Here is a 26,821-nt window from a genome sequence, read left to right on the forward strand (position 1 = left end):
CGTCGGCTTGATCTGTACACACGCATGGGATTTTTATAATACGTGATCTTGGGATTTTGTATGATATGGATTGGAGTTTTAAACTTGATGTTTTATGAAAATTTAAATGAAAATGTTTTTATCTTATGCGAAAAATTATTTTGAAATTCACGGTGTTACAATTTGGTATCAGAGCCTTGGTTTGAGGGATTCGAGTACACCTTCGGGCGTATTTGAACTCAAACTGAGGATTTGAAGAGTATTTTCAAAAAGAGTAAAAGATTTTGAAAAAAAAACGCAGAGCAGAGTGTGTGTACGATCGGTCCGTGCCCGAACGGTGATTTCCCAAAATACCCTCATATTATGTGCTATTGATATTGATATGATGTATTCGCATGCTAGAGTAGGCTAAGTATTCCTATTAGGACTAGAGTGGCCTGTTTTGTGATGCCTAAGCCTAGGAAGAGGTGAGCTGCTATGAGATGCTTGAGAGTGAGTAGGTAGCAGCGAGGGGCTTATGAGAGATCTATTAGAGAGTAGCATGTGCATGACAGAGTACTTGGAATTTGGGATCCGAAGAGGAGGACTTGGGGTGTATTCTGATATGGTGCGGACAATAGTATTGGGCCCGTACTACTGAAAGCACCGGAGCGGTGTACAGCCCAAGTAAGAATCTTTGGAATACCAAGAATCAAGGAGGGATGAGTTGTCGAGTGTGAGTATGCTCGAATGGAATCTAATTTATCGTATGTTGTATTTCAGAGGTAGATCATGGTGAGGACACGTTTGATGCCTGAGAGCAGTGATACCAGTGATGAGGAGATCCGCCGTATCATCCACGAGGAGGTGGTTGCGGCCATCAAGGCAGAGATACCAAAGATGTTCGGGTCTATTAAGACCACGCTGATTGAGACTTTTGACGAGCGTTATACCGCTCTTTCTGAGGCTGCTGTTGCAGCGGCCACCGCAGCTATTGCTGCCGCGAGGCCGCAAGGTGGTGATGCGTTGCTGTTCCGGGAGTTCAGCAACACAAAAACACCAGAGTTCGATGGAACCCAGGACCCGATGGCAGCTATGAGGTGGATTTCTGACATAGAGGGGTGTTTCTTCACTTGCTCATCTCCTGAGCATTTGAAGGTTCGGTTCGCGCTGAACCAGCTTCGCTTGGGAGCGAAGGACTGGTGGAAGTTTGTGACGGCGCACTTTACGCCTGCTGAGCTGGCGGCAGTGACCTGAGAGAGGTTCACTGCCATGTTCCGAGATGAGTACGTTCCCCAGTTGGAGAGGGAGCGTTTGGCCCAGGAGTTTCTGACCCTCAAGCAGGGTACTGAGTCGGTTACAGCGATTACCAGGATGTTCCATGAGAGGGCGATGTTCTGCCCTGAGCACGTGTCCACCGAGGAGGCACGTATGAGCCGTTATCTGAGTATCTTGAGGCGAGACATTCGGGAGTTTGCGGCGAACTCCTCGTACCGGACATTTGCTGAGCTTCAGGAAAATGCCCGGAAGAGGGAGATTGAGCTAGAGACTCAGGCCAGGGAGGAGGCGGAGTCTCAGGGGAGGGATCGGCGACCGGCACAGTCTCAGTCAGCAGCCAAGCGGGCCAAGCCCGCTGATCCCAAACCAGGGAGCCAGAAGGGCCGAACTTATGGGAAGTGCGGCAAGGGTCATGATGGAGTCTGTAGAGAGGGATCTTGCTACAAGTGTGGCAAGGAGGGGAACATGGCCAAGGACTGCCCCAAGGGGTTTGCGGTGTGTTTTCACTGCAATCAGACCGGACACCGGAAAGCAGAGTGTCCGCAGATGCAAGGATCATCTCAGGGAGCACCTCAGGGATCTGCCCCTGCTGCCATCAGAGCTACAAAGAGTCGGCCAGTGAAGGCCGAGGCGCCGAGGGCATGAGGGAGAGCTTTTCAGCTGACCGCGGAGGAGGTCCGCGCAACACCCGATGTCATGGCTGGTATGTATTCTTTCGTATATTTATTTTGATGTTGAGATATTATGCTTATATTATGTTGTGCGTAGGTACTTTTCTTGTGAATTCTGTACCTGCATTGGTGTTATTTGACTCGGGTGCGAGTCGGTCTTTTGTATCTTTGGCCTTTAGTCAGCATATCAGTGTTAGTCGTGAGGCGTTGAGTCGGCCTCTGAGAGTGTCCATAGCTGATGAGAGGGTGATATATGCCACGGAGGTTCTCCGAGGGTGCGTATTCGAGATTTTCGGTGTTGAGTTCCCGATTGATCTAGTTCCTATTGCGATGGGTGATGTATGTGTCATTATGGGCATGGACTGGTTGAGCCGATTCGGTGCGGTTATCGACTGCGAGCGACAACTGGTGACCATACGAGACCCTAGTGGGGGAGTTCTTTCGGTGTACGGCGAGGGTACACGTTCAGGATCAGCGTTTTGTTCGGCCGCTAGGGCAAGGCAGTGTCTACAGCAGGGCTGTAAGGGTTTTGTGGCGTATGTGATGGATACGCGGGTGGATTCCGAGAGACCGAGTTCAGTTGAGGAGGTTCCGGTGGTGCGTGAGTTCCCGGATGTATTTCCCGAGGAGTTGCCGGGTGTGCCTCCTATGAGGCAAGTGGAGTTCAGTATCGATTTGGTTCCGGGGGCCGCGCCTATCGCTAAGGTGCCCTATCGTCTTGCACCTCCAGAGATGCAAGAGTTATCCTCGCAGCTTCAGGAGCTGCTGGGAAAGGGGTTTATTCGGCCGAGCAGCTCGCCGTGGGGAGCGCCAATCCTGTTTGTCAAGAAGAAGGATGGTTCACACCGGATGTGCATTGATTACCGGGTGTTGAACAAGCTGACGGTCAAGAACCGTTACCCGTTGCCGAGGATCGACGATTTGTTTGATCAGTTGCAGGGGGCATCTTGGTTCTCCAAGATCGACTTGAGGTCTGGATATCATCAGGTGAGGGTGCGAGATGAGGACGTCCAGAAGACAGCGTTCAGGACGCGTTATGGGCATTATGAGTTTGTGGTGATGCCTTTCGGGCTCACCAATGCCCCAGCAGTGTTCATGGATCTCATGAACCGAGTGTGTCAACCGATGCTGGATCGGTCGGTGATTGTATTTATCGACGACATTGTGGTATATTCGAAATCTAGAGAGCAGCATGAGGAGCACTTGAGAGAGGTTCTCGGAGTTCTGAGATCGGAGAGGCTTTATGCCAAATTCTCCAAGTGTGATTTCTAGTTGCGGGAGGTACAGTTCTTAGGACATCTCGTTAACCAGGAAGGGATATTGGTCGATCTGGCCAAGGTTGAGGCGGTGATGAGTTGGGAGGTGCCGAGGTCACCCTCCGAGATCAGGAGTTTCCTAGGGTTGGCAGGGTATTATCGGAGGTTTATCAAGGATTTCTCTAAGATCGCAGTGCCACTCACCAGATTGACCCGGAAGGGTGTTGCTTTTTCATGGGGCCCCGAGCAGCAGGCCTCCTTTGAGACACTTCGCCAAAGGTTGTGCGAAGCCCCGGTGTTAGCTCTCCCGGAAGGGATGGAGGACTTTGTGGTATATTGTGATGCATCGATTTTGGGGTTGGGAGCGGTGCTGATGCAGAGAGGGCATGTGATAGCATATGCATCGAGGCAGTTGAAGCCTCATGAGACGAGATATCCCACCCATGATCTAGAGTTGGGGGCAGTGGTGTTCGCCCTCAAGAATTGGCGTCACTACTTGTATGGGGTTCGGTGTACGATATACACGGACCATAAGAGTTTGAAGTATTTGATGGATCAGCCTAACCTGAATATGCATCAGAGAAGGTGGTTGGATGTGGTCAAGGATTATGATTGTGAAATCCTGTACCACCCAGGCAAGGCTAACGTGGTAGCCGATGCATTGAGCCGCAGGGCGGAGGGCACACCGCTGCGGGATGTATGTTTGAGATTGACCGTGATAGCTCCAGCGTTGGACGCCATTCGTGGGGCACGGGCCGAGGCTGTGCAACCTGAGATGCAGAAGAGGGAACGGGTTGTTGGTTTGGTTTCAGAGTTCGTTACCGATGGTCGGGTGCTTATGACATTTCAGGGGCGTATCTGGGTACCGTTTGTGGGAGGGACGCGTACCATTTTGATGGAGGAGGCACATCGGTCGAAATTTTCGATCCATCCGGGGGCCACTAAGATGTATTTGGATTTAAGAAAGGAGTATTGGTGGCCCTGTATGAAGAGGGATGTCGCGTGGTTTTTTGAGAGGTGATTGACCTGCCGCAGGGTTAAGGCCGAGCACCAGAGGCCGCATGGTAAGTTGCAGCCATTGGAGGTTCCCGAATGGAAATGGGAACAGATCACTATGGATTTCATCACCAAATTGTCAAGGACTGCCAGAGGAGTTGATGCAATTTGGGTGATTGTGGACAGATTGACGAAGAGCGCTCACTTCCTTGCTATCAGCGAGAGTTCTTCAGCAGAGAAATTGGCGGAGGTGTACGTGAGGGAAGTGGTATCTCGGCATGGGGTGCCAATCTCGATTGTTTCATACCGTGATGTGCGTTTCACTTCCAGATTCTGAAAGAGGTTTCATGAGGAGTTGGGTACTAGACTGCATTTTAGTACCGCATATCATCCCCAGACAGACGGTCAGAGTGAGCGGACGATTCAGACGCTCGAGGACATGCTCCGGGCATGTGTGTTGGATTTCGGGGGTAGCTGGGATGCATATTTGCCCTTGGCAGAGTTTTCCTACAACAACAGCCATCATTCGAGCATTGGTATGCCACCCTTTGAGCTGTTGTATGGGAGGAGGTGTCGGACCCCCATTTGTTGGGGAGAGGTTGGACAGCAGGTGATGGGCAGTACAGAGATCGTGCTTCAGACGTCAGAGCAGATCCAGCAGGTCAGACAGAGGTTGTTGACCGCTCAGAGCTGACAGAAGAGTTACGCAGACAGGCACCGGTCCGAGCTTGAGTTCCAGGTCGGCGACCTTGTACTCCTGAAGGTCTCTCCTTGGAAAGGAGTGATTCGATTCAGGAAGAGGGGCAAGTTGGGGCCCCGATATATTGGTCCTTTCCGTGTGATCGCGAGGGTAGGCCAGGTAGCCTATCGTTTGGATTTGCCAGCAGAGTTGGAGCAGATTCACGACACTTTTCATGTGTCGCAGCTGAGGAAGTGTATAGCCGACGAGTCGGCGGTGGTTCCATTAGAGGATATTCAGGTGGATGCGAGCCTGAATTATGCTGAGAGACCAGTGGCCATCAGAGATCGGAAAGTCAAGGTTCTGAGGAACAAGGAGGTACCCCTGGTGTTGGTTCAGTGGCAGCATCAGAAGGGGTCAGAGATGACCTGGGAGCTGGAACGTGAGATGCGTGAGCAACATCCGGATCTATTTGCAGAGCGAGACTTCGAGGGCGAAGTCTAGTTCTAGTGGGGGAAAATTGTAACAGTCCGGATTTCCAGGTATCTTTTATTCATATATTTTTGGTATTTTGTGAGGAGACTCGGCGAGTTGGAGCTCAGACTCGCCGAGTAGGATCGCGGTTCTGGACGCGGGTTCGCGCCTGGTCTCGGCGAGTCCGTGCTGTTTGATGAAACCCTAATTTCCCGGTCCTAAGCCCTATTTAAAGGACCTTATGGCCCTTCATTGCCGCTACCTTGTCCTTGAGAGCACCTAAACAACTGAGAGTTCTTGTGAGTGAGATAAGAGGCCATTATTCACCAAATTTGTGTGTATTTGCAAGAAAGGAAGGGGGAAATCAAGATAGGAGAGTTGGGGAGCTTGGATCTACTTCCATTTCGTCAGAGGAAGCATATTGAGGTATCATTCAGAGCTTATTCTCGTATTTTTGTTGATATGGTCAAATCTAGGGTTTCTTCATGCCTTGTTTGCCTTGTATTTGGAGTGTGAGAGGTCCCATGGGGATATCGTACCTAGATCTGGACCTTAGCAGGTCCAGAGAGTCCCAAATGCCATTCTTTATGTCCTCCTTTTGGGTTTGGAGACTAGGGTTGCCATCTTAGAGGTCATCTCTCCAAAAAGAGCCTTGTAGGTGTTGCATGGTAGCCAAGACTGTGACTTTACGTGATGAATGAGCTTAGGAGGGCCAGATCTATGAGTTGATGGAGCTGATCTGACCTCAGAAGCGAGGTTGAGTTGATGCATGGCATGGACTCGCCGAGTCCAAAGAACAGACTCGGCGAGTAGCATGAAGATTGTCCTTAACCACTCAGCGAGTGGTCTTGCCGAGTTAAGGGTTGACTCAGTGAGTAAGGGAGAGTTAGAGAGGGTTGACAGGTGGACTGAGTCGAGCTGGAACTCGCCGAGTTGTTCTTGAGACTCGGCGAGTTGAGTCGTGGTGGCCCAGCGATTCATGCCAGGTGGGACTCGTCGAGTTGGGGGTGTACTCGACGTGTCAGGAGGGGATCCTAGAGAGTCAGTGAACACGTATAGACTCGCCGAGTCGCCATAGTGCACTCGCCGAGTCCGGTCAAAGTTGACCGTTGACTGTTGACTAGAGTTGACCAGTGTTGACTTGATAGGGGTAGTCAACCTTAGTGGTAAAAGTGTTAATTAGAGACATATGATGTTATAGGAGGATTATAGCTCGGAGGATCGAGCACGAGTGATTTCCGGGATTCGCGAGTTATCAAGATATACGAGGTGAGTCTTCTCACTATACTTTACCTTGAGTAGGTAATCAGAGTTATGTGATAGAGTATTTGTATGCTATATGCCTATTATGTGTTGTACTGCATTATTTCTATGTGATTTATGTTGTGCATGTTTATAGAGTTGGAACCGGAAGGTTCCCAGAGTTAGAACCAGTGGGTTCACAGAGCAGGGTCTACGGACCCATAGAGTTATAGCATCGAGTGGCTAATATGTGTTAGGTGTGGTATTTTGAGGAACTTACTAAGCTTTGTGCTTACAGTGTTAGTGTTGTTTGTTTCAGGTACTAGTGATGACCGTGGGAAGGCGCCGGCTTGATCTGTACACACGCATGGGATTTTTATAATACGTGATCTTGGGATTTTGTATGATATGGATTGGAGTTTTAAACTTGATGTTTTGTGAAAATTTAAATGAAAATGTTTTTATCTTATGCGAAAAATTATTTTGAAATTCACGGTGTTACAAATATGACATATTTTAATTCATATTCATGAAAAATATACAAAAAATAAACTAGAGTTGACCGTTGACTGTTGACTAGAGTTGACCAGTGTTGACTTGATAGGGGTAGTCAACCTTAGTGGTAAAAGTGTTAATTAGAGACATATGATGTTATAGGAGGATTATAGCTCGGAGGATCGAGCACGAGTGATTTCCGGGATTCGCGAGTTATCAAGATATACGAGGTGAGTCTTCTCACTATACTTTACCTTGAGTAGGTAATCAGAGTTATGTGATAGAGTATTTGTATGCTATATGCTTATTATGTGTTGTACTGCATTATTTCTATGTGATTTATGTTGTGCATGTTTATAGAGTTGGAACCGGAAGGTTCCCAGAGTTAGAACCAGTGGGTTCACAGAGCAGGGTCTACGGACCCATAGAGTTATAGCATCGAGTGGCTAATATGTGTTAGGTGTGGTATTTTGAGGAACTCACTAAGCTTTGTGCTTACAGTGTTAGTGTTGTTTGTTTCAGGTACTAGTGATGACCGTGGGAAGGCGCCGACTTGATCTGTACACATGCATGGGATTTTTATAATACGTGATCTTGGGATTTTGTATGATATGGATTGGAGTTTTAAACTTGATGTTTTGTGAAAATTTAAATGAAAATGTTTTTATCTTATGCGAAAAATTATTTTGAAATTCACGGTGTTACAAATATGACATATTTTAATTCATATTCATGAAAAATATACAAAAAATAAACTAGCATATGAACATCACATTAAGGTGCAATTTGACCAAGTTTTTGTATCATGTGAAACATATACTTCTAACTTACTTCCTCGTGACATTAACACTACACATTAAGGTACTAGCACATCATTAATCTAATTACAAAAATAGAGAAACAAGTGCATATGTTAAATATCATAATCTGAGATAAGTCATGCATTGATATCTATAACCATCGATCTACTACCATAGTCAGCCAAATGGGTTTCAAAAAGGCTAACTCGACCAAAGTGAGCCAATATATGATATACTGCTTTTTTACACATTTCATAGCCTTCTCCCGTCTTTTTCATTTAATAAAGGGTATGACATTGAAGACCAAGACCCTAAAACAGTTAGAGTTTTATCATTAATATAGAAATCTATCTATCTATATCTATATCTATATCTATATACTTATAAAAGATGCATTTTTACTTGTACCACATGCATTTAAAACCTCCATGACTTTTCAATTTCTTTTGAATAATTATTATAAATTGGTTAATAATGTTAAATTAATGTAAAAACTAAATTCTAATCATAAATTAACTAAACTAAAATACTAAAATATCATATTTTACTTTTATTTATAAAATTATGACTTTAACTTTTTAACTTATTATAGTTAACTTATTAGTTTAAATATGTTGTTGTATGTGAACAATTGTCATTTTAAAGTCATAACTTTTGTATAATTTATGATTTTATGCAAAATAGTTAAATCATGATTTCAATCTAATGATAAATGGTTAACTTAAATCAAAATTTCAGTTAAACTTGAAAAAACTCGACAGACTATTTTGATAAATAGTTAAAAGTTATAAATTATAGTGTTAAACCTAAATTGCAATTCTAAATTAACAAAAAAAACCCATGAAACTATTTTTTATAATCATTAAGAATTTTCAAATAAATAGCTTAAAAGTAACTTATAATAAGAATAGTTAAAAGTAATATTATATAAAAAATTATTATGTTATCTTTAAAATGTTAAATTAATGTAAAAACTAAATTCTAATCATAAATTAAGTAAACTACATTATTAAAATATCATATTTTATTTCTATTTATAAAATTATGACTTTAATTTTTAACATATTATAGTTAACTTATTAGTTTAAATATGTTGTCGTATGTGAGCAATTGTCATTTTAAAGTCACAATTTTTGTATAATTTATGATTTTATGCAAAATAGTTAAATTATGATTTCAATATAATGTTAAACGGTTAACTTAAATCAAAATTTCAATTAAACTTGAAAAAAATCGACAGACTATTTTATAAATAGTTAAAAGTTATAAATTATTGTGTTAAACGTAAATTGCAATCCTAAATTAACAAAAAAATCATGAAACTATTTTTTATAATCATTAAGAATTTTCAAATAAATAGTTTAAAAATAACTTAGAACAAAAATAGTTAAAAGTAATATTATATAAAAAAAATATAATGTTATCTTTAAAAACAAAAACAATGTTTGTTGTTTTAAATAATTACAATAAAAGAAACTAACAATATTTAACAAATAAACTTTTTAAAAGTTAAATTTCTCAAACTTAATTAAAATAATTAAGAATTTCCAAATATGTTATTTTAAATAATTATAACAACAATAGTTAAAAGTAACATTATATATAAAAGTTATATTGTTACCTTTAAAAATAAAAACAATGTTTGATATTTTAAATAATTACAATGATAAAAATTAAAATCTTAAGCAATAAACTTTTTACAATTAATTAATCATAACAACAACTATAAATATCATTAAACCATATACTATATTTAGTTTTATTCATAAGTGATCATTGAGACAATTGGGATTATAAGATGTTAAAAAATGTCTACATTATCATATAATTCAAAACAAACAATGTTTATACCAACTTATTATAAGATTTATTATATATGAGCTAACAACAATATCATTGATATATTAAAAAAAACATATATTTATAAAGATTTCAAATATATTCTTGTATTCTGCGCAACGTTTGAGTATTTGTCTAATGTATATATATAACAAAAGGAAAAGAAACTATAAATAAAACAAAATTAGGCTAAACTCAACTAAAAAAACACTAACTAAAATGGACACCAAGCCTTTGGCCTAATGTTATGGTGAAATGTTTTTTTTTTCAATGAGGTTGATGGTTAAACACTAGTCTCGAATATGAAATTAGAAGTCATCGTTTTAAAGAGACATGATCCGATCATATGTCTAAGTACATTATCGACGTGACCCAATCATCTTTAATAATGTTATAAGGAGGCAAGGTCAAAACTCAATGGTAAACTCACCATAACTACTCCTATCTCAAGAAGGAGATGAATACCAAAATAAATAGTTTAAAACTGACTTTTAAAGTTTGAATCGTTTACTCCCTATGAACCTAAATCATTTCACAAACATTTGAAGTTTAATGGGTCAATAATATTTATTATATAATTATGTAAGCACACAAAGATAATGTGATTTTATTACTAACCATCATTACACTTTATAATAGTAACTTTGAAAGTTCAAAAAATATATGAAGAAAAATATAGGGTACCGGTCAAGGTTATTTTGTTCAATATAAAATTATATAGTCAATGTAAACATCTTTTTCTAACTATCTATAGAAATTTTTGTAAATTATCCAAGACTTGACTTATATCATGAGAATAATCCACTCATTTTGATATTATACTTCCAACATAAAATAGCTTAATTTTAAAGAGTTAAATAGTTATTCATATCGTTATGTGTTATTTTTCCATGTTCATATAAAAAGGTGACGTATCTAATGGGTAATGTAATAAACCTAGACCTGGCAACCTTGATATGGTGTTTGTTCACATATTTATTTATGTAATAATATAATATTATATAAGAGAAGTATATATCCTTATACTTCTTTTTTTTACTCATTTTCCTATCATTTTTAAATATTTTAATAATATTTTATTTTTTTCAACTTAGAGTGAAAACTACAATGTCTCATGCCTTATTATATTATGGGACAATATTTTATTTTTCTAGCATTTTATATAATAATATTTTTTATCATTTTATATAATAATATTTAATTTTTATTCGGTTTACACAACTAACACAAATTAATCATGTTTTGATCTCATAAACAAGGTACATGTAAATTTCGTATAGTACCAAACATTTAAACATTTAAAAAACAACATATTTTTAGATGATTGTTTTATGATTTATTGGCTAAACATTCTCATTTGGCGGAAAACACATTCAGTCACATCGCTATACGCAAACAAATATGAACAAATTTTAATGTCAAAATTACATTTAAAATTTTTACAAAAATTCAAAAAAATTTATAAGTTTAATAAACAACCACGAGGATCGCAACGTCAACTTTGGCAACTCCGCCTAAATTTTTAATTCGTGTGTGGCCCCGACATTGCTTTCGAATCCAAATCTGCAACAAAAACCGGCGACCAAGATACTAAACCGGCGGCCGACCAGAGTCAGCACTTCCCGAACCGGGCTCGTCGCTCTTCGGCCCGATGTTATTGAGAGGAATCTTATCGACGGAAGACGTCGACGCGCCACCGTTATCTGACACGATTTTAGGAGATCTAACGGAGAATGCTCGAGACAAGAACGACGGCGCCTTTGAGAAAACCCTGTCTAAACTCCCCATTCGCCGGTAAGATCTTCCCCGGCTACTACCCTCACCGGTTCTGTACCCTTTCCTTGCACTCCCTTCTCCGACCACCCTCACGGTGCTTCCACATCGGTTCAGTAGACCATTGGTTATCACTTGCTTCCTCACGTCCTCCGGTAATCTTAGCGTGAATCGGTCTGTGTTTTCACCAGGTTGAACCAGTGAATGTCCGGTGGAATGCGATCGGAACTTCTCAAACAGTTTCGGACCACGCACAGATTTTGATCGTGGTGGGAAGTTTGTTTTAGCACTCTGGTTCCGGTTGAGGACCTGCGGTTGTGGAGTCGGGTCGACGACGTCGTCTCCGATTGGAATCGAGACGTCTGGTACTGTATTTCCTTCATCCGCAGCTGCCGTCGTCTGGTTATCAGCTCCATCCGCAACTCCTGATTCGACTTGAGTTGTATCACCGGGTTTAGGAACGAGATCGGATCGGCAGACCGGGCAAGTTACGTGATTCTCGAGCCAAGCATCGATGCACTCTGCATGAAAAACATGATCGCATTTGGGGATCAACCGGAGATTTTCTTCGTCTTCGAATTCGTTAAGACAAACGGCGCATTCCAGTGCTCCTTTTCCGATCTTCAGTTCTTTCACAGCGGAGTAAGCGAAGGTCGGGAACGTCTCAAGCACTTCTGGATTGAGACCACGAGAGGCTGCAGCTGTTCTGCCGGCACGGCGCATGGAAAGACCTGCACGGAGGCTGGCTCCGCCGTCGTTTGAGCACCGTCGGATGTATATAGAGAAGAACCCCATTAAGAAAAGAGCAGCTACAAGAACGACGATTATGATAGCCATTGAAGGGCTGAATCTAGCATAGGGATATCCATCTGGTGGTGATGCCGGTTGAGCTTCCACAGAAGAGAGTGATAGCAGCAGTGAAACTAATAAAAGAGAAAACGGAGTTGGTGCATCCGAGAAGCAGATTCTGTTCTTGGAAATGGAACTCATCTTTTGAGCATAGAAAGTCGCCGGAGACGAGGAGGAGGGTGGCGTGTAAGGGAGAAAGAGAGACAGAGCTGTGAGAGTTTATAGGTGGGTTGTGGGTAGCGTGGGAATAAAAGGACCCTGTTTTTATTTTTGACTTTTGCAAGAAGTCGCGTTATTGTTGGAATGGTACCTTCTCTTGATCTTCTACGTGGAATGGTGCCTTCTTCTAACAATAATAATAAAATAAATAAATAATTTAACTCTAATTTTCATGAAACTAAAATGAAAGTTTTGTTTAAAAGTCTTTATTTTTAGAACACATAATCTATTTATTTCTTATCTACTTTTTAGTCGATCAATTTCTAAAAAGCCTTGTATTCTTTTTATTCATGTCGACCATTTTACCGTAAACAACCAACTAACACAATATAATGACTTTTTTTGTAAATAAATCAATAATATAAGAACTTTTTAAAAATATATTATTTTTAACTTTTTTAAATATTATTTTATTATTTAAAAAGTTTTATTTTTATTTTTTATCTAAAAGATTGTATTATCATACGTTAATCTTATACTATTTTTTCTGACAAATAATGTATGTTATGAAAATAATTTTTTCTTTTAAAAATAATTATTTTTATGAGATTGTATTATTATAATAGATATTATCTATAACATTATAAGATCTATTATGATAGTACAATTCGTTAGACAGAAATATAATAAAAACAATTATTTTTAGAATAATTTTGTTTGCATAGTAGATATTCTTTGTCATATAAAGAAAATATCATAAAATTAATGTAAAATAATACAATTTGTTTGACAAAATTATTATAAACATGGTTATTTTTAGAATAAAAAAAATTATTTTCATAATAGATATTTTCTATCAGATAAATAAAGTATCATATGATTAATATAAGATAATGCAATTTGCAAGACAAAAAAGATACAAAGATAATAATATAATATTAAAAAAAAAAATTAAAAATAACATATTTTTAAAATAAAATCCTTATATTTTGGATTTATTTGCGAAAAAAGTCTTTATATTATGTTGATGACCGGTTTACTGATTTACTGATAAAATGGTCAAAATGAATACAACTCATAATTTTTTGGGACTTATGTGACTAAAAAAATGACAAAGACTAAATCGATTATGAGACCTAAAACATAAAGACTTTTTATTAGATTTCACGTATTATGGTTAACTTCATATAAGTCCAATTAAGAAAAAAGGTTGAGAATAGGGGAATCATTCTCAGTTAATCATTTAGTTTTGCCGCAAAATGCTCCGTAGTATCGCACTCGTACCGGCACGACGAGGGACAGGTAATATTCATATGTGAATATAATGTAAGTATTTTGATATATGAATCCACCACCTACCCTTCGCCACCAACCACCACAGTCTGTAACATCCTGATGATGATGTATTTCCAATTTAACCTTAAGTATGAAGATTAATTGCATTTTAGCCCTTGTATATGAGAAGTGCTACAAAATGGCCCACAATGGCATTTTTGTAAATTTTGGGCGGAGCTCACGTACGTTGGGCGTACGTGTGTCACACCCCCGAACCGGAACGGTGGAAATGTCCGGGGGCGGATGACATCATTGTACAATATCATAACATTTGGATATAAATGAAACAAAGCATCACAACCATTACATTGAATATTTAATAAGTTTACATTGTATTCACATATTGTTTACATGATATCAGATGCATGTGACAAAAATGAATAACGTGATGTGACGACGTCCCATCTTCCAAAATTTTGCTTTGAATACTTGTTTACTGATTTCCTGGGAATATAAGTGATTTTGAAAAGTGTCAACAATTAAATTGGTGAGTTCATAAGCACTTTGTATGAAAAGGATTTGTAACTGTTTCGTAAAAATGATAGTGTATACTTCCAGAAAATCCAATATTTTCTTAAAAATGAGTTGTAAGTCTTAAGTCCTAAGACTAGAAATGTAAGTAATACCGTACTGTAAAATGATGTAATGAAATTTTATCTTATATAAAACTACTTGAAATGTATGGTACTCCGTAAATAAAATGTTTTGTCGATACCCTATGTACGTTATTATAACCATGCTAATACGACTAGTGGCCTGAACAACGTGTTTCGGGCGTCGGGACTGTTATGACATTTGTCACCCCAGACCTGCCGGTCTAACTGTAGCTAACAATTTAGGTCCAAGGTTGTCAATCTCGTATAGATCTATACACAAGTGTCACGCTCTCCCTACAAGACTCTGGTTATAATTCATGAATTTAATGTGTACTCGGATGGGTACGGCGATGCTAACTGTCTCACGATATTGTATCGGTCAATTTATGTGTATTGAAAACTCTTTTTGCTTGTAAATGAAATAATTATGCATTTAAATAATTATTTGACTCTTATGAAATGATAGTGTGGTTTTGTGACTCCCAAACTATATCATTTATAGTTTATCCAGTTTGTTTGTTGAAACTATTTCTATAATCTTTTATATAAATATAAAGTCATTATCGTGTGTCCAAATTATATGGTCAAACATAATGTTTTTGGTTTGTAACCACCAAACTAGTAAAATGACTACAAAGTACTCCTTTTGTTAGAAAACTATATCTTAAAAAAAAAATTTCAAATCATGTAGTTTTACAAACCATAATTTTTATTATGATTCTTATAACGTAAAATATGTTTTGTTCTTGTAGTTTTGCGTTCAAAAACAAATATATCACAAATAATTGCATAAAGTCTAGTGAGAATCATATCTTTGTAAATAACGGCTTATACTTCAACATAAAGATGAAACATTCAAGTATTTGTGTAATAAACCAATTTTGACTTGTATCCCCCCCCCCCCCCCCCCCCCCCCGAACCGAAGGAAATCGGCGGAAACATCTGGGGGTTTGGGTGACTTCATCTTGGAAGATCATTACAGTGAATATAAATGAAACATGATAAATATCGTCATCATACATACCAAATACAACCATCATTGTTTACATCAAGTATTGTATAAAAGATTACGTGTCCCAAATATTTAATGTATGATGATAACAAAATATGACAATTTCCACATGTTCCCATCGGCCATTCTGCTTAACGATTTCTTGAGAATACAAGTTATTTAAAAACGTAAACATATATAATGCTGGTGAGTTCATAAGTATGTTTGAATGAAAAGTTTTATATCGTATAGTAATCATCGAAAAATCCGATATTTTGTGTAAAAATGCTTTAAAAGTTTTGTGACCAATCCCGTGTTAAGGCATGCGTGTTTTTGTTTGAAAATGTATAAAGAGTATTTCAGAAATCCCATACTTCCTGTTGTAAGTAGAAGGTACTATAAAATCGTATGTTTTCCCAGAAAATTCGATATTTTCTGTTTATATAAGTGTTGTGGCCTTAAAACCCTAAGACCAAGTATCGGTGTATGTATGTTTTTGTATCATCAAATGGTATAGGTATTCTGTGAATTTATAATGGAGTACTTATTCTCTATGTGAGTCGTTATAACCATGCTTGATAATGACTGGTTCACCTGTCTTAACGTTTTTCAGATGCCTACTTGTTTAAGGTAAGGTTTGTCACCCTAGACTGACCTAGTCTAACTGTAGCGAACAACTCAAGTGTGGGGGAGTCATCCCTGTATAGATCTATACACAAACTCTCCCTCTCCCTCCAGGAGACTATGGTTATAACTACAAGCTATGGTTGTACACTCGATAGGTGTCAAAACGAAATGTCTCACAAGAGCCTTAACTGAATTTACGCGAATATTGAATTGCACAGAGTAATATGGTTTACGTGTATGTTTTTAGTTTATTAGGCCCAACAAGCATGTAAATGGGCCACAAAGGCCCAAACAACATGTAATGTATATTCCAGGACCAATAAACATGAAATTAGACCACAAGGGCCTGAATTTAAAAGTGTAAGTGGTGTATTTGTTCCGTTTGTTATTACGTTGATCACTTAAGCTCAATTGTTTATCCAAAATGACATAAAAGGCCCACTTTTAGTAAAAAGACATTTATGGTCCATAAAACCCAAACTTTACAATTAAGGCACATTTTTTTGGTAAGAATGGCATTTCAAATCCCTTAAGACCAAAAGTTTACATTTAAGGGCTTGTATCAAATAAAATAACATTTTTAGCCAACTTATGTCAAATATAACGTTTTCGGCCCAAATGCATAGAAAATATCTTTTTCGGCCCAAGCTTAAATAAAACTGTCATTTTTAGCCCATAAATCCGAAAAATAACATTTTTGGCTCAAATTTGTACAAAATAACCATTCAGTCCACAAAAGTAAAATTTTTTCCAAAATTAGCCCATGATGCCGTAAAGCCCAAATTGAGGCCCATTTGTGAAAATTTACACTTTTGACCCTTTTAAAACCATGAATATCATAAAGACCCATTTTTATATAAAAATTACTCTTTTAGTCCTCTTAAAACCGTGAGTTAACAAGAAGATCCTCACTTTTGTTTATTTTGTCAACTTTTGGCCCTTTACACAACTTTGCTTAGTTTCAAACATCATTAACATGTTTTTATCCTTTCAACTTTATCATAAGTTGCATCAAGTGTTTTATTTTACATATATCATCATGTTTTAGTATATCTTTGGAGTTTATGAAGTTTTCGACACATAATCACAAGAAATATTATGAAAAACACACATAAACATGCATAAACGCATAGATCTATACAATGCAACTTGTATCCACCCCAAAACATAGTAAAAACTGAAAATAGGGGGTCTGGACTCACTTTGGGTTGATGAATTCCATTTTTGGTGAAGGAATGAGAGAGATTTCGGCCCTAGCAAGCTCCCTTGAGTAGATCTCGAACTTAAGGGGTTTCTAAGGAGCATACACGAAGATGGTGAGGTTTTGAGAGAAGATCTTAGCATATAGATGAAGTAAACCAAATCAAGTGTGAAGTAGCTTACCAAAAGAGATGACTTGATGAAAACTTTGTTGAAACACACTCTAGCACACACGAATTTTAAAGAGGGAAGGGAAGGATTCTTTTGAAGTTCTTGGAGGAATTTTGTGTTTGAGAAATGAGAGAAGTGTAGGTGGTGTTGGGGTTCTCGGCCGAGACTAAAAGAAGAGGGAAGAGAGAGAGTTAATCTTGGATATTACATGGAGGATTTAGACTCTTAACCTAGATGTATGTGATGTTAATTGTATGGATAACCACCATACAATTATGAAGTGTCAAGGTTTTTAGTTGAAATAAATTTCTTATATATATATATATATATATATATATATATATATATATATATATATATATATATATATATATATATATATATATATGCCGAGAATAAGAAAGAAATAAATAAAAGAAAAGAAGTGTTTGGGCTAGTTTTGATAATACGCGAAATTATAAGGCCCAATATGAAAGTTTTTTGGCCCATTGGGCCCTCCTATAGGTCTACGTCCCAAAAGGGTGAGCATAATGGGTTTTCGGCCCATTTAAGTTCAAGAAGCTTGTTCACGGCCCGTTAAGGCCCATGAAAATAAAGTGAGTCATTTTAGGTCCAATAAGGCCCATAACATGTCTTAAGGCCAAAAATGTTATAGTTTAATAAATTTGGGTCCATTTAGGCCCCAAATGAGGGTTTTTAGCCCAAAATAATGAAGTTGTGGGTTTATTGGCCCATTAGGTCCAATAAATGATCCCTAGTCCAAAAGGGGTTTTGAACCGGGAAAATTAGGGTTACCACCCAAAGTAGAGTGTGTGAAATGTACTGAATTAGGTTTTTGGGCTTCACGAGTGAGTTTTGATTTGAATAGTTGCTTTTAAATTGAATAACATGAATAACATCAAACTTTGAATTACAAGGTACATTGGGAGTTGATCATACATAGATAGAATTTCTTAGCCAAAATTGCTAGTTGTGATATCATCCCCCCATTAGAGGGAATTTCGTCCCGAAATTCTTTCGAATGATAATACTAAGAACTAGAGAATAGGTGAGGGTATTTGTGCTTCATCTGGCCTTCACGTTCCCATGTGAATTCCGATCCACGCTTAGCGTTCCAGCGAACCTTCATAATCGGAATGCGGCTTTGTTTTGTACGCTTCACTTCCCTGTCCATTATCTCAACTGGCTCTTCGGAGAACAGGGTATTCTTGTTTACCTCGATCTCATCCAGAGGAATGGAGAGGGTTTCATTTGATAAGAACTTTTTCATATTCAATACGTGGAACACGGGGTGTACATTGTTGAGCTCCGCATGTAGTTGTAGCTTGTAAGCCACTAGACCAATCCGGGCAAGAATCTCGAACGGTTCGATGTATCGCGGGTTTAGTTTTCCTCACATCCCAAAACAGATCATTCCCTTCCAGGGAGAGACTTTCAATAGTATCCGATCTCTGACTTGAAATTCCAGAGACTTTCATCATTTATCAGCATAACTCTTTTGTCGGTCTTGTGATGCTTGGAGTCGTGCCTTGATTTGAATTATCTTCTTCATCGTTTCCCGTATGATCTCGGGTCCAGTTTGATTGCTATTTGGTGTCCATCCTCTTGTCAAATGAGTGTCACCCACCTCAGCCCAACAAAGAGGTGATCGGCATTTTCTAAAACACAAGGCCTCGAAAGGAGCCACCTTAATGCTCGAGTGATAGCTATTGTTATACGAGAATTTGATTAAGGGCAAGTGGGTATCCCATGCTTTGCCAAAATCGATTACGCAGGCTCGGAGCATGTCTTCTAGCATTTGAATGGTCCGCTCACTTTGGCCGTCTGTTTGGGGGTGGTAGGCAGTGCTCATGTCTAGTTATGTTCCCATAGCTTTCTGGAGCGACCGCCAAAATCTTGAAGTAAATCTACTATCCCGATCCGAGATAATAGATATTGGTACCCCATGCAGTCTCATGATCTCTTTTATATAGATTCGTGTTAATCTTTCCATCTTATATGTCTCCTTTATTGGCAGGAAATGGCCGGATTTGGTTAACCTATCGACAATCACCCAGATAGCATCCAATCCATCCATTGTCTTAGGTAACTTGGTTTTGAAATCCATTGTAATCCTTTACCATTTCCACTCGAGAATTTCAGATTGTTTCAGCAATCCCGAGGGCTTATGGTTTTCCACTTTAACCTTGGCACACGTGAGGCACTTGCCCACATAAGTGGCGATCTCTGCCTTCATATTTGGTCATCAATAATGTTGTTTGATGTCCATATACATTTTATCAGAACCTAGAGGGACGAAATATCACATTTTATGAGCTTCGTTGGTGACCATATCTCTGAATCCCCCAAATTTTGGGAACCAGATCCGATTCATGAAATGGTAAACTCCGTCCTCTTTGACTTCAAGGTTCTTATCCATCCCACACAACGTTTCATTCGTGGCATTCTCCGGCTTCAATGCCTCTGATTGAGCTTCCTTGATCTGTGAGGTTAGGTGGGAATGTATGGTTATCGTTAGCGTCTTTACTCAACGACCCGAGTACTCTTTCCTGCTTAAGGCATCAGCTACCATGTTAGCCTTGCCTGGGTGATACTTGATCTCGCACTCATAGTCATTTAGTAGCTTAACCCATCTTCGTTGCCGCATTTTGAATTCCTTCCGGTTCAAGATATGCTGGAGGCTTTTGTGGTCTGTGAAAATGGTGTACTTAGTACCATAAAGGTAGTGCCTCCATATTTTAAGGGCAAAGACCACTACTCCTAGCTCGAGATCATGCATAGTATAGTTTACTTCGTGGGTTTTTAGTAGCCTGGATGCATATGCAATCACCTTTCCATTTTGCATCAACATACAACCTAGCCCTTGGTTCGATGCATCACAATACACCATGAAGTCTTCTGTTCCTTCCTGCAAGGACAACACCGGAGCACTGTAGAGAGCTTGTTTTAATGTCTGCAATGCCATTTCTTGCTTGTTACTCCAAGTGAATGGTACATATTTTTGGGTTTGGGTGGTGAGAGGTTTGGCTATCTTGGTAAAGTTCTGTATGAATCTTTTGTAGTAGCCTGCAAGACCAAAAAATTTTCGAATTTCAGTTGGTGGTATTTGCATATTTAGCCTCATAATAAGTATAGATTTTTACCATTTATTAGCTAATTTATTGCATATCATGGACAAAAGATACTTAAAAGTGTTTGAATTGTGTTTTTAGTCCAAAAGTGAAGCTCGGGAGAAGAAGGAAGCAGGAGAAGCGGTTGGGAGCTCAAGAATTGAACAAAGAAGAAAACCACCAAAAACAACACCTACTCGGCGAGTAGGGTCGTCTACTCGGCGAGTCTGATAGAATATTCGAGAAGATAAAGATTCCTTGAGTTATCGTATACGGGGAATAAGGCGTGGACTCGGTGAGTCGACAATGGACTCGACGAGTCGGTTCGTATCTATAAAGATAACTCCACAGATCGTTGGGGGAACCTCTGGAACCTTTTTGGGGATAATAGCTGCGATTAAAGAGCCAGAAGAACCCTAGAGAACGAAGATACAACCTAGAATCCAATTCCGAAGGAGATTTGAGGCAAATTTTCATCATTCTACTTAATCTTTTGTTTTCCATTATGGCTAGACAACTAGAATTCGTTTGTTTGCTATTTATTACCTCAAATATGGGCTAAAGCTCTTAAACTTCTATTTGGGGATACAAAATTGAGACTATGGTTTGATTATTGGTAGGATTAATTTAATGTTGGTGATTTTTGTTAGTTTTAGCTTGCTAGAGAACCTTGTGTGTGAATGATAACTAATTTTCTGTTAATAGGAAGGTAATTAAATAGTATGAACATCTTTTGATTATAAACCTCATATGTTTATGTGACCACTTTGTCATATGTCTAGGATTAATGAACATGAAACTAGAATTAATAAGTGAATTAGGTAAATTTGTGTATGAGCTTGTTTGATGACCATCAACAAGAAGTTAACTAAAGGACCAAATTAGTTAGCTATTGCAAGTCTAAAAATTAACCCGAATAATTAATCTAGTGAATTAAATTAAATTAGACAACTGGCCACTATTTGAGTTAATTTGTTCTCTAAGGATTAGTGCAACGAATGTGAATCTAATCACTTGAATCGGTAGCTAATAGAAGAGTTAATCCATTGCACTATTACCATAATATCAACCATAGGATCAATTGAGTTGAACTAAACAGAAGTCCTTCTCGTTATAGAATTTAGTTAAATCCACTACTAGAAAAACAGCCTTTTACGACGCGCAATCAATGACACGCGCTGATAGAGGACACGCATGTATAAGTGCCCTAAAAATTGATGTTAGTTTTCCAAAATATGAAGCATAGAAGACACGCATTTATGTGTGCCCTACAATTAGTGTCCAACAAAAAGAAATTAAAAACACGGAGGGCACTTACAATAAAAAAGTGCGCCGTGTAGAATTGTCGCTTTATAATTTTTTTCATCAACGCACATTCTTCAATTTTTTAATTGCAAAGGGGGGAATGAAATACCAAAAAATTGAAAACCCCGCCTGATACTCTCCTCCTTCTTCTTTGTATGTTGTGAAATCCTCTTGGATCAAAAGAAACCCTAAAAGCGTTGTGTGGGTTCCTAATATGCGATTTTTAGTTGTGAAGTTCCTGAAATCATATTTTTAACTTCGATATGCGATTTTTCTAAATTGGTATTTGGTGTGTAGAAGATCGATATTCTCATAGTTTTGAAGTTCTTAAAATCCTCTTCCACCAAATGAAACCCTAAAACCCCGCCTGATACCCACCTCCACTACCTCCAACCCACACCGAATCTTCAAACCTCGAATGATGACGATGTACAGGCGGTGGGGATTGTCATTCAATGCGGCGAGTGAATCAGGAGCGAGAGGTCCTCGTTCTTAATGGCTGGTTTCCAATTGCAATTGACTTGGCAAACGAGTTTGTTGTTGAAGAAACGAAAGAACGATCCTCTATTATGGTTCAAGAATCTCGGTAATACCTGCTACCTCAATGTCGTTCACCAATGCTTAACCTATACTCCTTAATAGAGGGAAAAAGGAAATCCCCAAAAAAATTAGAAAACCCCACTCGTTTCTCCTCCACCTTTGTTTCCCTCTTTCATCTCACTCACAACACCCATGATTGAGGATAATGCGACTCCTCAATTTCCTCATTTGCTCCTCATCGTTTCCATCTGCCGCCATCCCTTGCCGTCTCCTTCCATCTCCAGTCATGTCCTCACCAAATCGACAAAAGAATGAGTGCTTTGAACCACACCTCAAAAAATTAGGTCATGTCCTCTCGCTCACAAAGCCGACGATTGAGGATTTTTCTACTCCTCAATCGCCTCCTTCTCTCCTCGCCTTTTTCCTGAGTAAGCCTCCTTCAACGTCTCCTTCCATTTCTGACATTCTACTTCTCCCCTGTACATTCTACTTCTCCCCTGTACGTTTCCGTTACTTTGATATTAATTTGATCTCGTCTATCACTCTACAAATTCATGGCGAAATACAATTGTAAGAAGGTATGTACCCTGTCTTGTCTTTCACATTGATCTTGGATTCAAGATATATTCACCTAATTTTAAATGTTAGCAGTTGGTATTCTCTTCATCAACAACTGTGTATGGACAGCTGAAGAAAATTCCATGTGTTGAGGACTTTGAACTCAAGGCAATGAACCCATATGGACGCAAAAAGGTAGTAGCCAATGAAGAGTTTATATAATTGATACAAATGTTTGAAATTTTATTGTTTATATGTGTGTTGGTTAGCTGTTCCTTGAAGAGATTGCTCGAGATATTCATAATGCAGATTGGGAGTGGAAAATAATACTACTGACTTCTCTTGTGGCTTCATTTTTTGATTGATGGAAATCAAAGATTCCATTAAAGAAGAAAGGTTTTCCAGCAGCATATGAATCAACCTTTGAAGCTGAAAAAAACACCAATGTATTTATTTGGAAGGAATGGAATCTGTGATTGGAGTTGAACTCCAGGGCAATTGGAATCTGAAGAAATTGTATTTTGTCATGTCTTTGGTTTGGCAAGAAAAGGAATAGAATTCATAAAAGTCACAATTGACTTTAAATGGAATGGAATTCAATAATTAAAAATGAATAATTTTTAGGAAATGGAATAAAATCCATCAAAGGTACTTAGATACTTAACTCTTTTTTTCTAGGGACAAAGTCGTCTTTTTATACTTTTCCTTTCCATGTAGGCAGCTCCAAGAGTCTGGAGAGATGGGCAGAAGAAGAGAGTATACATCTATAGGTTTTTGAGCACTAGAACTATTGAAGAAAAGCTAACAGAAAAATTACAAATATTTCTACTATTTTTGCTTTTTCTATTATCAATTTAGTTAAGCAAAGGGTAAAATTTATTCAACAAACACTAGCTAAGTAACATTCAGGTATTTCAGTATTTGTTACTTCTTTTTGAACATATGCAAATGCTTCTTGATGAATAATAATAAATATCACACCTCATGAATTCAGGAGACAAATCTCTCCACTGAGGATATACGGGATCTATTTACATTTCATGAGAATGCAAGGCAAGTTTACTTTTTATAAACTGTATTCTTCATGCATTGGAGGTGTGTGTGGCATTTGATTCAAGTAAAGATATATAAAAAATATATAGTCAGCTTATATTTTAACAAGACATTAACAATAATGGTAATATTGGTTTTATAATGTCGTTATAGAATGATTTGGTGCACGGATGGGGTTTGGATTTTGCACTTCGACCATGAAAATTAAAAACTAATACTTGCAAAACTAGTAACTAAGTAACAAAAGACCATGAAAATTAAAAACTAATTTACCTCTGAAAACAAAAAGACCACCAATTAACTAACACATTCCAAAGTTTGCAAGAACTTTAGTTGATTTGCAAAACTGTGAAGAAATGGTGGCTCAATTGTTGTTGATGATGATGATGTTTATAGAACAGAAGAAAAAAATAGCTGGTTCTATTTTCTTGGTTTCTTTGATGGAATCTTTGATGCTGATTCAGCTTGCAAAATAGATTTATGTTTGATTCCATTCAAATATTCTCATCAGTGTTAAATACAACAGATAGAACATAATTTTAAAATGAAGGAACATCATAAAGCTTACTGCATTTGAGAGCTACTCACAGATAATTATAAAGATCACTCCAAGTCGATCTTGGAACAATGCTGTCACTGTGACCAGCTGGTAGTGAAACAGAATCTACGGAAGTTACCTTTTTTTGTTGGTAAAAATGAGAAACTATGGAGGTGCGTGAACCCTGTAGGTAATAATTATAAAGATCACTCCAAAGCTACGTGGGATGAACTTGAGAAATATTTATCAACCCCTTTCTGGTCGATCTGCAATTGCAGCTTCTCAGTGTAGGTGATGTCTAATTGTCTACTGTTATTATGTTTATTTATTTATTTATTTTTTGTAAATAATAAATAATATGAAAATGGAAGTAGAATGCTATAAGAAAGGTATCTGACAAGTTGTTGTTTTGCAAATAAATAGATACGATGATGCAAGTATTATAAAGAATACATGCCGAAAAGATATTGCCTTGGGTGACATAATTCTGATTCTAAACTTGGCTGTCACAGCAAAGAAATATGAAATGAAAATGAAAGTAGAATGTTGTTGCTTCAGGGTAAGTCTGAGAATGGTGAAGCTCCATGGAAGGGGGTAAGAGATAGATGTAGAAGTGAGTGGGCATTGTTCCAAGATCGACTTCCAAATGCAGATAAAGCTTACATCAAACAGATTGGAAGGGACTAAAATACACACACACACACGTAAGTACGTCATTGGTTTGTTTCTTGAAACTCAATGTTGCTATTTTTTTTATTCAATTTAAATTGTTTTAGTTATCACTTTAGCTATATCTGTACTGTTGTTGTTGGAATTTTGATGCAAAGTGCATTGCCTTTACGTGTTAGCCCGTAAAGTACTGTTGTAGTTATCATTGGTTTGTTTCTTGAAACTCATTGTTGGAATCTCTTGTGATGTGTCGTCTTTATGATGTGAATCTATTGTGTTCTGGTCGACTTCCTTTACTGAATTAAAAAATAAACCATTAAAATTTGCAAACTTTTCTTCTCTTTTTGTGTAAGACATTAAATGCAAAGGAGGCTATGGTGGAAAATCTGTCTATCAGATTTGCCATTGCCCATTTGTGTTGATTTTTTACAACTTCAGTTATTCTCCCTCAATTGCCTTTCTCTATGGTGGAAAATTTGTCCCAAAAAACAAATTTTATTAAAGGTTAAAGAATTTACAAGTATGTATTATTTGTATTTCAATAACTTTGATTAGTAAAATGAAAGTAGAATATGTTGAAATAGAAAGATATGAAAGCAAACAAATAAATGAAAGTACATTGATATTTAAATAATGAGTATTATTCGGTTTACAGGAAGTTGAAGGAATTAAAGTTCTTCAGCTAGAAACAGCAGCTGGTGCTGCAATCACGGTATCATCATCATCTCCATATTCTTCTTTAATTTCCCTTTTTTATATACAAATATTAAATGTTTTACTAATTTTAATTTAATTTCAATCAGTTTTTCAATAATGCGATTGGAATCAACGTTCCCCGATCTTGATTCCTTCCAGTGAAAGCAAGTTCAGATCTGCTCCTTGTTCAGGTTTGATTTTATATATATATATATATATATATATATATATATATATATATATATGAATATTTTTTTAATTAATTAATTAATTATTATAGTCTGATCTTTACACGGAAAAAGATGGGTATGTGGTCCGTAATCCAGCTAGGATAGATCAAGCAAACCCTTCAATTGAACTGGGTCCTGAGTTTAAGAAGGTTTCGTTACTTTACTTTCATTTATTATTATATTAATTAAAAATAAATTCCATAAATGAAATCAAAGTAGGAATATGTTATAACTGAAATAAAAGTAAAAAATGTTTTATCAGGTTGGAGATTTCTTGAAGCGTTTCAAGTCCATCCCTAGTATTATCGAGTTGGATAGCTTGAAGGTTTCTGGTGACATGTGGTTTGGATCTTCAGTTGTTCTCAAGGGTAAACTGGTCACTGCAGCAAAGTCCGAAGACAAGTTGGAAATCCCTGATAAAGTCGTAATTCAAAACAAGGTCGTTTCTAAATTACAACTATTTTGTTTGTTTGTATGATTAAAAAAATATTTACGAATTATGATTTGATTGTGGGATATGGTGGTTGCAGGAAGTCCATGATGCTGGTGATATCTAAAAATGTTAGGTTTTGGTGGGAGAGGTTGGTTTACATTACTTGGGTTTTTGTTTTCCCTTTTGGTAATAATAATATTTTGTGTAATATGTGTTTTTATTCAATACCAAGTGATTATAGTTACACCCCTCCCCTCCTTGTGTTGATTTATTATCCATCATGCCTGGCTGCCTGCTTGG

At 37.8% G+C, this 26,821-nt stretch overlaps 1 protein-coding gene and 1 pseudogene across 1 annotated transcript; one reads left to right on the forward strand and one right to left on the reverse strand.

Moving 5' to 3' along the window:
* Positions 1-11,076: 11,076 nt before the first annotated feature.
* LOC111879908 (E3 ubiquitin-protein ligase ATL6) lies at positions 11,077-12,556 on the reverse strand. The gene has a single exon (XM_023876340.3). The coding sequence runs from the start codon at positions 12,449-12,451 to the stop codon at positions 11,279-11,281; it is 1,173 nt and encodes a 390-aa protein (XP_023732108.1). The 5' UTR covers positions 12,452-12,556; the 3' UTR covers positions 11,077-11,278.
* Positions 12,557-23,266: 10,710 nt separating this feature from the next.
* On the forward strand, positions 23,267-26,645 carry LOC111879910 (UTP--glucose-1-phosphate uridylyltransferase 2-like; annotated as a pseudogene).
* The last annotated feature ends 176 nt before the right edge of the window (positions 26,646-26,821 follow it).

Source organism: Lactuca sativa, chromosome 4 (genome assembly GCF_002870075.4).
Source record: "Lactuca sativa cultivar Salinas chromosome 4, Lsat_Salinas_v11, whole genome shotgun sequence".
Classification (NCBI taxonomy): Eukaryota; Viridiplantae; Streptophyta; class Magnoliopsida; order Asterales; family Asteraceae; genus Lactuca; species Lactuca sativa.

What these genes read in the sequence shown, in the direction of transcription:
- LOC111879908 (XM_023876340.3), bottom strand. Translation starts at nt 12,451, where the DNA reads ATGAGTTCCATTTCCAAGAACAGAATCTGCTTCTCGGATGCACCAACT.